This window comes from Phoca vitulina, unplaced genomic scaffold (assembly GCF_004348235.1).
Source record: "Phoca vitulina isolate PV1807 unplaced genomic scaffold, GSC_HSeal_1.0 scaffold98, whole genome shotgun sequence".
Classification (NCBI taxonomy): Eukaryota; Metazoa; Chordata; class Mammalia; order Carnivora; family Phocidae; genus Phoca; species Phoca vitulina.
Window position 1 is genome coordinate 818,919 of NW_022589801.1, and position 11,638 is coordinate 830,556.

An 11,638-nucleotide genomic window follows, 5' to 3' on the forward strand; every position below is an offset into this window, starting at 1 on the left:
TATCTTTGTATACGTGGGTATTTCTCTAGGTAGCTACAGAGAAATTATTGGCCATCATCTAAATTTTAATAGATATTCCCAAACTCCCGTCTATGGTGGGTTTATCGATTTCCATGAACAGATACCAACAAAGTGATGGTTAAAAAAAAAAAAAAAATTTATATATATATATATATATATATATAAAACAAGATTAATATCCAGAATACGTAACTCCTTATGAATCAATAAAAGGAAGAAAATCTTTAAACAGGCCATAGTTATGGACAGGAAGTTCAGCGAAGACAGGCGGTCATTAGCAATGCACAACGAAGCAACAGCACTTGTTAGTCTATTAGGTTGTTAAAAGGGAAGGTGAGGAAGTGTGCGCTCGGACAGTGTGCAGCGTGCCTGGCACACTCGGGCCCTCCATATATTCGCTCCTTTAACCTCCGCAAGGCCACTGAAGCAGGCCGTTATAATCATCCTCACCTCACAGATGAGGAAGCAGGGACAGACGGGCAAAGTGACCTTTCCCAAGGGCATTCAGCTAGAAAGCAGCTTTTAATTTGTCATATGTCCCAGTTTCTTCTAATACTTACGTAGTTCTGTTTTTATACTTAGGTCTTTAATCTACTTGAAATTTATTTTTGTGCATGGGATGAGGTAAGGATACAACTTTATTTTTTCCAAACGGATAGATGTTTCCACGTGAACTAATTTAGAATATGATCGTCTGTCCAGGCTTAAGCACTTGCAGCCCTGCATCTACTCCCTCGCTCCCCGAGTGGCCAGAATAGGGCTCTTCAGGCCTCAGGTCCCCACCCTGCAGCACGGATGCTGGCCAAGGCAGGAGCTAGGAGGGCTAGTCTGGGTCCTCTTGCACGGCAGCCTGAGACAGAAAGGTGGCGGCTCAGGTGGCCAGCAGGTCCCACAGGTCACTGTCGCAGGGCAGCAGGTCACATGCTAGTCGTGCCTTCCGATCCCGGACAGCCTTCAGGGCTGGGCTGTGTTCCAACAGCAGGGAGCAAATGTCCACATGACCCTTCTCAGCAGCCTGTGGAGAAAGATGCATGAATCAAAAGCCATATCCCCACTGGGCTCTACCCTTTCTTGCTCCACTTCGGGGAATCTCTTGGTCCTAAAACAGGTCTTATGGAAATGGGAGACACCGGCTATTTGAGTAGATTTACCCTAATTCCTACCAAATCCCAACGACTTGCATAAAGATTGGTGGAATTCTCTAGTGCCATTCCTGGCAGTTAGCTTGAGTTTTTCTTTCTGGTGTCCTCTGCTCAGTAGCCATTCTTCTCTGTCCAGGCCTGCACATTAAAAATAAATATAGACGGGCACCTGGCTGGCTCAGTTGATGGAGCATGCGACTCTTGGTCTCGGGATTGTGAGTTCAAGTCCCACGTTGGGTATAGAGATTACTTAAAAATAAAATCTTGAACAAACAAACAAAAACAAATACAGAACCTTGGATCTCTAAGTGTCCCTTATAAATGTTCAGTCATCTATCAGCTGGGCACCGTAGGCACAAGATACACCAGACACGGCCTCCGGCCACGTACAGATGAGCAGAGAAAAATGGATCCAGGTTCCCGGCTTTCTCCTCTTCCTTTGAAATAGACGATCCCAACCTGGACGTCAATTTTTAACCTACCTCCTCCAGAAAAGAGAGTTAAGGTGATTTACACAGATTAGCTTATATAACTTTCATAATAACCATCAGAGGTAGGAACTATCATCATTCCCATTTTACAGATGAAGAAACTGAGGCTCATACAAGGTAAGTGGCTTGTCCAATGTCACAGTGCTGGTGTGGCAGCCTGGGGATCCTAAACCAGGTCTGTCTGACTGCCAAGTCTCAACTCTTAACAACCGTGTTATAGCACTCTATTCCCTGCTCCTCCCAATAGTCACTGATGTACCACGGGGCTTTTGAGAGGTGTCAAAATTAATATTAGTAGCAAATACCACCTCAAATTTGAATCCAGATCTTTATTTAGCAGGTCCTCTTGTTGAGTACAGACCTAAGGTTCTCAGTTTTGTTGCCTCAATTCAGGCAGTGGTATGTTGTGAGCAGTTCTGGGGTGCATTCTGGGGAGATGTGAGATGCATTCCAAAGAATTTTGTAGAAAAAAAAAGTACCAAAGTTTGCAAGTAGCTTATTTGTTAAAAAAAGAAAGAACAATTCCACTCTTCCCATATCTGCATCCCCTGAATGAAAGGCCAGAGAGGCACTGAGAAGGCCTCAGGCTGTAAGACCAGCCAGCACCATGCGCGCAGTGTCTTGCCGGTACACACCCTCCAAGGGAGTTACACCGTCCGAGCAACACCAGTGCAGACTGTCAAGGAATAAGCAGTCTGCCTCTTCAACCGGCAAGGATCTTAAAAGAAAATAAAACGCCATCCAGTTGTTCACTCAGCAAATATTCACTGGGCACCTGTGCTAAGAGCTGGGGCTACCACAGTAAACAAGATCAAGTCTTCGCTGTCTCTGGGGAGAGAGAGCTCAGACAGAATTTAAGAGGGAGAAAAGTTATGAGGAGTCAAGTGCAGGGTGCTTTTGCACACACAGCTGGGGGAGCTACCCATGTCTGAGAACAGGAAAGCTCTCTGAGTGTGAGGTAGAAGCTAAGATCCAGAAGGAAGGACAGAAACAAGCCAGATGAAAACTGGGAGAGGAGAGGCATCGAGCCAGGGACAGCTTGACAGGTAAGGTCCTGGAGTGTCACCATGACAGGGTCAAGAAAGGGGGCCTGAGTGTAAGTGACAAGGGGATGAGAGCTCAAGATAGTGGCACCTGGCTGGTTCAATGGGAAGAGCATGAAAGTCGTGATCTCGAGTGGTGAGTTTGAGCCTCACGCTGGGCATAGAGATGACTTAAATTAAAAAAAAAAGAAAGAAAAGAAAAAAGAAACTGGAGGAGGGAAATGTTGACATCTTCCCTTGAGTGGACGCAAGGGTAATATATCTGCAAATCCTTGGACAATGAAATCCATCTGGCTTCCTAAAAATTAAGTTGGTCCTTGAAACAGCCCCCCACCCAATTTTTTATTATGGTAAGAACACTTCACATGAGATCTGACTTCTTAACAAATCTATTTTTTTATAGTTTTTTGGTAATTGTTTTTTGTTTTTGTTTTGTTTTTGTTAAATGATAGCCACCACCCCCCTATCCACGCCTAACGTAGGGCTGAGATCATGAGTCCCACGCTCTGCCGACTGAGCCAGTCAGGCGCGCCCCCTTCTTAACGAACTTAAAGCTTGTTAAGCACGGTCACCCACCGACACGGCGCAGATCCGCTGCACTTCATCAGCTCCCCAGTGACGCTGCGCCAGCTCAGCAGCCCCCCCCCCCCCCCACTGCCCCGGCAACCACCATCCCACTCTCTGCTTCTGGGTTTGACTATCTTCTACACGGGCACACCTCATTTTTTTGCACTTTGCTTTACCGTGTTTTTACCAAGTGAAGATCTGTGGCAACCCCGCACTGGGCAGGTCTATTGGTGCCATTTTCCAACAGCATTTGCTCACTTCGTATCTCTGTGCCACATTTTTGTAATTCCTGAACTGCTTCAAAGTTTTTCATGATTATTACATCTGTTATCTGTGATCACTGATCTCTGATGTTACTAATCATTTTGGGATGCCTAAACCGCACCAATATAAGACAGAGGAGCTAATCTATAAATGTATGGGTTCTGACTGCTCCCCCAGTCTTTCTCTCTCTCTTCCTCGTGCCTCCCTACTCCCTGAATGACAATATTTAAAGTAAGCCAATTAATAGCCCTGCAATGGCCTCTCAGCGCTCCAGTGAAAGGAAGAGTCAGTCAATGTGGCAAAGTCCATTGCTGTCTTATTTCAAGAACCGGTGAGCCACAGCAGTTTCTTAAACCTTCAGCAACTCCTACCCTGACCTCCCTGATACGCTGAGCATTTATCCACATCGAGCTAAGACCCTCTACCAGTTAAAAGATTACAACTTGCTGAAAGGTCAGATGATGGTTAGCATTTGTTAGCAATAAAGTATTTTTAAATTAAGTTTCATACATGATTTTTTTGGACATAATGCTAGTGTACACTAAATAGACTACAGTGTAGTATAAACATAACTTTTGTGTGTCCTGGGAAACCAAGAAGACTCACCCGACTTGCTTTATCACGGAGGTCTGCATGTCTCTGAGGTGCGCCTGCGCCTCACGGAAGGTGTGTCATGAAGCATAAAAAACAAAACCAAAACCTGCTACATGTATTTTTTTAATATATCTACTAGTGTCTCTACCAAAGTGTTATCCCACTCCCATGATACATTAAAAAATAATGGTAATAACGTGTTATTCAACAGTCAAGTGTACAAAATAAAAACAAGACCTCTATCTTTGTGGCCGTAACATTTCAAGGCTGCTGTCGCTAAGCAAGCACCTTTCTGTCCTACCATGTTTCTGAAGTCCAGGTTGCTTGCTGGGGATCTGCCAACCCCTAGGTGTCTCAGCTACGGGCTGGGGCGACGGAGTAGAGTGTGCGGAGTAGGAACACTGGCTCCTAAAAGCTCTCCTCCTGGAAAAAAAGCTCGTCAGTGTGTCTTGTCTTCTGGTGGCTGAGAACTCGCCACGCTAGGGAGCGGAACATAGTCTGAGACTGTAGAGCCCCGTCTGAGGGACAGGTCTCTAATACGAAAGAGTGAGCACAAATTTTTGGTGGACAGCAAAAAGTGTCTGCCACAGGCTCTCATGGTAAGTCATGTAGTCAACTTACATTTTTCTATTTTAAAGTTCATAAGAGAATACGTTTACACACACACACCATAAATATGCATAAACCGCTTCTCTAAAATGCATAAGCAATCAGTAAAAGGGATGCCTTGAGCAGGGTGTCCCGGAAGACTGAGGGACCAGGGGTCAGGGTGGAAGGGAGACATTTTCACGCTGCACTGTTTTGTGCTCCTCAAACTCTTCACCACGTGCAGGTATTTCTGGTCAGCAGAAAGTTAATGAAGTGGTCACCCTGGCTACCGTACGGCGAGCAGGCTACAGGGGTGGGCGAGAGTAGATGTGAGCTTCAGAAAACTAACTTCACGGAAAAGCATTCATGACATATCATGAAAGCAAAGAAAAAAAAAAATGACGCCGTACGTGTAATTCTAATTTACACGCCCAGGGAAACTGCTGGCACATTGTACATTAACCCTCAAGTGATGACTGGTAAGCACGGACATTGCAAGTGCTTCTCTGCTTTCCCCGTGTTTTCTCCACTGAACAAAAGCCAAGATCGTGAAGGGGGAAGGGCGGCATACCTTGTGCAGACTGGTCATGCCATCGTCGTCCACCAACCTAGGGTTGGACCCGTGAGACAGCAGGAGCCGTGCGATTTCGGTGTGCCCACAGTAGCTGGCCCGGTGCAGAGCGGTGGCGCCCCCGTGCGTTTGGGCATCACACTTAGCCCCGCTTTCCAGCAGGAGCTGGCACACGGCATAGTGCCCGTTGCGGCTGGCATAGTGCTGCAGGGGACGGAGAGCGAGGTCAGACAGCAGAGCCCAGGCAGGCGGCAGGACGGTGGGCGGGGGAGAGCACGGGCTCTGGAGCAGGCTACAGGGCAGGCGAGAGGACAGTAACGAGCTCAGAGGCCACGTCCGCCAGCCGTGTGACCCGGACAAGCCACTTCATTTCTAGCATCAGCTTCCTCAACAGCAAAGTGGGGATAATAATCATTCCTACCTCACAAGATTGTTAGGTAAATGAAATTAAATAAATGATGTAAAGCACTTAACACTAATTAAGGAAAAAAACAAACCAAGAACAAGGTTCACACAATGCTTAAAACTCAAAACCTGCTGGGAGAGAAGAACAGGCGGCAGCACGGGCAACATCCCCCCCTCCGCCAGAGAGGGCAGGTATCCCGAGTGCAAGTTTCCCTCCCCAGCTCACCAGAGCCGTGTAGCCAGCCGAGTCGGGCTGGCTAGGGTCTGCTGCCTTCTGGATGAAATATTTCACTCGGCCTAGGTCTCCATTCAGGGCTGCCGACCAGATTCCTGTGGAAAGACAGCCAAAGTGCTGAATAATGCTGAATGACTGGAGACTTTCAGTGCTTCCTTGACTTCTTGACCACCATTTTCTCATCTATAAAATGGGGGATTTACTCATTCAACAAACATTAACTGAGGGGCGCCTGGGTGGCTCAGTCAGTTGCGTGCCTGACCCTTGGTTTGGGCGCAGATCATGATCTCAGGGTCCTGGGATCAAACCCCGAGTCAGACTCTGTGCTCAGCTTGAGATTCTCTCTCCCTCTGCCCCTCCAATCAATCAATCAATCAATCAAACAAAATCTTTTAAAAAATTTAACTGAAATCTCTGTGCTAAGGACTGTCCTAGGTGCTGGTGAGAGAGCTGTGAGCAAGACGGACAAGGAGCTTTATCTAATCAAGACAGTAGGGTTAGACAGGTGCAAATCCCTTCTTCCCACTTCAAACACATAAATATTAAATAAAGTAATGTTTAAAATGTCTGAATACATAGGCAAATTCAAAAGCAAGATAAGGACACTGCCAGTTGCCAGAGAAGATGAAAACCATAGCCAAAGTGGTGAGCAGGTACTCCATCTGCAGAATCCCAAAAGTCCTTGTAAATAGACACACATCTTAGAGGCTCCGGCTTGAACAACTAGGCAGGGTCTGGAGCAAAGGCCGCAGGGCACGTGCATGGCCAGGAACAGACACAACAAAGTTCTGCGCACAAAGCTGAGAGACAGGAAGTACCACCTCATGGGTGAATTGGGACTAGAAAATCTCTACTTTCCTGAACAGCAGCAGAAAGCAAGCTACCAGGCCCAGGCAGTTCACTCATTCAGCAAATATTTACTGAATACCTATCATGTATCTGGCACTGTTCTGCGCGCTAGAGGCCAGCCAAGAATTAAAAGGTCCCCAATCCCCAGGGCTGCCCCCAAAGCTTTGGTCTTATGGAGGTTACTTTCTAATTAAAGGAAACAGATGAGAAAAAAAAAAAAAATGAGAGAAATCAGGTGGTGCTAAGGACTATGAAGAAAAAGAAAACAGAAGGGATACAAGCAGTGGTCAGGGATGGCATCTCTGATAAGGTGACATCTGAAGAGAAACTTAAAGGAAATGAGAAAGGCACCATTTCAATAGGTGTGAGAAGACAGCAAGGGCAGAAGAAACCTAAAAAATCAGATACCATGACCCATTCAACTTGGAGATGTTATATGTATACATATATATGTATATTTATTTATTTTTGCATTTTTCCCATCATGTAAACTTCATTAACTGTATGATCTCTTTTCCAGCTTTATAGAGAAATAGCTGACATACATCACTGTATAAGGGGACCTATATCTATTTATAGCCTTAGGGAGCAAAACCCCCACGCTAAGGATCTGTCATAAAAATGGATCCAGACAAGTGAATGCTATAAGGGCTGCGCAGAGGCAACTTTTAAAAAATGTCCCATAAGGACACTCCCACAAGCCAACAAAGGTGTGGCTCTGTTGTGGATAACCTCTAACAAGAGAAGACACCCCCCCTCCCCCCCCCCACCGGTGAGCTCAAAAATTAAAAGCTGCAAAACAAGAATCCACTGCCACATGAGATAGTCAGCAAATACAACAAATGGAAAAATGCATACTTCAAAAATGAGCCATAATAGCACAATCTAAAAGACTTTAAAACAACATTTAGTGTGTTCACAGAGATGAAGGAATACAATCCACAAATGAGCAGAACATTAGGGAGAAAAAAAAGAACAGGGAGATCTGAAACAAAGTCAGGGCTGCCTGGCTGGCTCAGCCAGTAGAGCATGTGACTCTTGATCTCAGGGTCATGAGTTCAAGCCCCAGTGTACAGATTGCTTTTTAAAAAAGTCAGTAGGGGGACGCCTGGGTGGCTCAGTTGGTTAAGCTGCTGCCTTCGGCCCGGGTCATGATCCCGGGGTCCTGGGATCGAGTCCTGCATCAGGCTCCTTGCTCGGCGGGGAGCCTGCTTCTCCCTCTCTCTCCTTCTGCTTGTGCTCTGTCAAATAAATAAAATCTTTAAAAAAAAATTTTTTTTAAAAAGTCAGTAGGGGCGCCTGGGTCAGTCATTGAGCGTCTGTCTTCAGCTCAGGTCGTGATCCCAGGGTCCTGGGATCGAGCCCCACATCGGGCTCCCTACTCGGCGGGAAGCCTGCTTCTCCCTCTCCCACTCCCCCTGCTTGTGTTCCTGCTCTCACGGTCTCTCTCTCTCTCAAATAAATAAATAAAATCTTTAAAAAATAAATTAATTAAAAGTCAGTAAATTAAAAAATAGAATCATTGAACTAAAACAACAACAGATAGCTGGACAGTACTGCAGACCCACCCGGGAGGGAATGAGTGACTTGGAAATCACCCAGAACACAGAATGGTAAAGAGAAAAATATTAAAGAGAGGTAAGGAAACATGAAAGGCAGAATGTACCAACATATGTCTAATAGGAGTTTCAAACAAAAAAAAGAGAAAAATTGGACAGAATGGGAGAGAGGAAATGCCTGAAGAGATAACGTCTGAGAATTATTCTGAAGTAAAGACAACAATGAGTTCTCAGATGAAAACCACATTAAATCCCAAGGAGAATTAATCAAAACATATCTACCATGGTAAAATGACATCAAGAATAAAGAGACCTTTTAAATTACCAAAAAGAAAAGATCATTAGTCACTGAAGAATTATAATCAGATTATCAGGATTTTTTTAAAAGTTTATTTATTTGTTTATTTTTTAGTAATCTCTACACCCAACGTGGGGCTTGAACTAATGACCTCGAGATCACGAGTCACTCGCTCTTCTGACGGAACCACCCAGGTGCTCCCAGCAGAATTCTTAACAGCAGTAGCAGAAAAAGAAGATAAATATATTTTCAAAGGTTTGAGGGGGATAAATAATTGTCAGTCTAGAATTTCATACCCGGCTAAGCTACCAGTCAAGACAGAGAAAGAGAGAGAGAGAGATGAAGAATCATACTCACTGAAAAAACTTTTAAAAGCTATACTTCAGGAAAAGGGAAAATGAACCCAGAGAGGAGATATGAAAAAAAAACAACCCACACAAGGATCTTTCCCACGTGTGGGAAATAATGAGTAAGCAAACAAAATAATACCAGGTTGTAAAAACTGCTTTGATGAAAGCAAGGTAATATATCAGAGTAACCTGGAGGGGAAGGGACCCTACTTTGGACAGGGCAAGGTTTCTTTCTTAACAGCTGCACAACTGGCACTATAGGCCAGTTAATTCTTGGTTATGAGGAACAGTCCCGTGCATTGTGGGATGTAGACTAGCATCCTTGGCCTCTACCTACTAGATGACTGACTGTAGCATCCTCCCAGCTGTAACACCTGAAATTATTTCTAGACATTGCCAAACACCCTTAAGGGTCAGAACTGCAACTGCCCCCATCCAGTTGAGAACTACTAGAATGGGGTGTTGCCCACCCCCCACAGTTGAAAACCAGAATGCAGTGTTCAGGGTGAGTCTCTCTGAGGAGGTGACATTTGAGCCAAGACCAGAAGAAAAGCATTAGCTAGCCTAATGCTGCAGAAAGTTCACTCCAAGGAGCTGGAACAGCAAGTACCACGGCTTTAAGTCAGAAAGAGATCTTGCATGTCTGTGAAACCAAAACGAGCCCAGTGTGGCTGAAGCACAGAGTGGGGAAGAAAAGGATGAGAAATAAAGTGGGGGCGGAGAAGTAGAATAGGCAACGATTAGGTCACACAGTTTTGTAGGCCATGAAGGGAATTTGAACTTATTCTAAAAGCAATGAAATTATCTGATTTAATATATTCAAACGGTTACTCTGGCTTCTGTGTGGAGTAGAAAACTTTGTAGGAGGGCAGGAGGGGAAGCAGGAAGGCCCATGAGGGAATTGCTTCAGAAGCCCAGAGGGTGGCGACGTGGAGGGAGGTAAGCAGGTGCAAGAGCCACTTAACAGTAAATTAAATCAGAATGCATAAAAAGCGGTAGCATCCACCCAACAGCTGATGAGAATGTTATTACCCCATAAGCTGCCTCTGCACTGACAGGTGATACACGGCCTCCGAGGAAGAGCGGACTTGTTTTTCAGCTTTACTCTGTTCCTTACAGACGATATAATCTCCTTACAGTGTGGGGTAAAAGAGTTACCTCTCTGGGCCCCAAAGGTGGGGATAACATCACCTGCGTCGAGGGCCATGTGTGCCGTATCTAAACCATACAGGGCCTGACACATCGGGGCTCACATCGGAGGTCAGAACGTTAGTTCCCTTCGCAGCGCAGCCCTCCCTCTGAAGCTGCCCTCAAGGTGGCTGCAATAATCCGACTGCAGATTCTGCTTCCCGACCCCCCCCACACACACACCCACACCCCCGCCCCGCCACCCGAGAGGGCCCCAGCCTCCCGCGGGCACACCAGCTGAGGAGCCGGGCCGACCACTTGGGAAAGTTACCGAAACGAGGGCCTCCGTTTCCCAATCTGCACGCGAGACGAAGTTTCTAGAGGCCGAGCTCGTGCCAGGTCCCTGGCGGGATCTCAATGACGCGGGGGCTGTAAGCCCGCCGTCCGCCCATGCTCCCACCAGACCCACTGCGGCCCTCGGGGCCCCGCTTCTCGGCCATCTCCTTGTTCCGCGATCTGGAGAAAGCCGGGAGTCTCACCCCTGTCGAAGTCCATCTCGTCCAGCGTTTGCTGCACGCTGGACGCCGAACCCGGCCAGGAGCAGCAAGGGCCGTCCGCGCAGGGTCGCGGCGCCGCCATGTCGGCCCCAGAGCCCGCTCCGCCCCGGCTGTTGTGCGCACGCGCGGCCGCGACGGGTGGGTGGGGCGGGGCGGGGCGGGGCGGTACCAGTACCAGAGCCCAGCCGCGCCAGTAGCTCGGGAACCAATCGAGGCGGCGGGGCGGGGTTTGCGGCGCTGCACCGCGCTCCGAGGCGGCCGCGCGAGGGCGTCCCAGGCTAAGCAGAGTGCCGAGGGCGCCGCGCAGGATGCCCAGACCCGGACTGCCGGCGGATGGCGCCCGGGCCGCCGGCCGTGTAGGGCGTGTGGAGCCCTGTAGGGTGTGGGGACGCAGCGGGCGGCTCGGCCGCCCGCCAGAGCCCAGCCCTCCAAGGTTCCCTGCGTCCCACCGGTTTCCCTAGGGCAGGGAGTCGCCGGGCGCGCCCCAAGGTCCTCCGCCCCGTCTTTCCGCACCACCCCAGGCCCAGTGACCTCGCTTCCCCTTTCCTCCTCCAGCGCCTCCTGCCCATTTCCTGAAAACCCGTGGGAGGCAGGTGGCCACAACTTTTGCCACTAGGAGCACATAAGCCCCAAGGGCAAGTATAGGGCCTTGGGTTGTGCGGAACTCCCCAACTCCAGTGGGAGCCTACTTTACCGTATCAATCTTCATATAGCAAGACATCCTAAGGCCTGAGGTTTACTGACCATGATGGAAGCTTAGCGTACCCAGAAGTGGGCAGATCACAGCCCTTTCCTACAGCTAAGGACACCCAGGGCAGCAGCCCCTTTCAGCCACCGCAGGCCCTCCAGACCAGTCAAATGTAGGGAGCCCATTTCACAACTGCCTCCATCTGTGGACATGAATTACAGAATCCAGGCTGGGTCTTCCCTTCCTTACGAGTATCTGGGCCCTCCCTGTGCCCACTCCTCTGATAGG

The 11,638-nt window shown here is 47.9% G+C and overlaps 1 protein-coding gene across 2 annotated transcripts; it reads right to left on the reverse strand.

Annotated features, from left to right (window-relative positions):
* Positions 1-204: 204 nt before the first annotated feature.
* ANKRD39 (ankyrin repeat domain 39) lies at positions 205-10,784 on the reverse strand. 2 transcript variants are annotated; one of them, XM_032397368.1, is made up of 4 exons: positions 10,645-10,784; positions 5,913-6,016; positions 5,282-5,485; positions 205-1,036 (listed from the first exon to the last, which is right to left on the reverse strand). In XM_032397368.1, the coding sequence occupies exons 1-4, from the start codon at positions 10,742-10,744 to the stop codon at positions 893-895; spliced, it is 552 nt and encodes a 183-aa protein (XP_032253259.1). In that variant the 5' UTR covers positions 10,745-10,784; the 3' UTR covers positions 205-892. The 2 variants fall into 2 exon arrangements, with proteins under 2 accessions (XP_032253259.1, XP_032253258.1); XM_032397367.1 differs by lacking the exon at positions 205-1,036 and having other exon boundaries at positions 3,381-5,485.
* Positions 10,785-11,638: the final 854 nt, after the last annotated feature.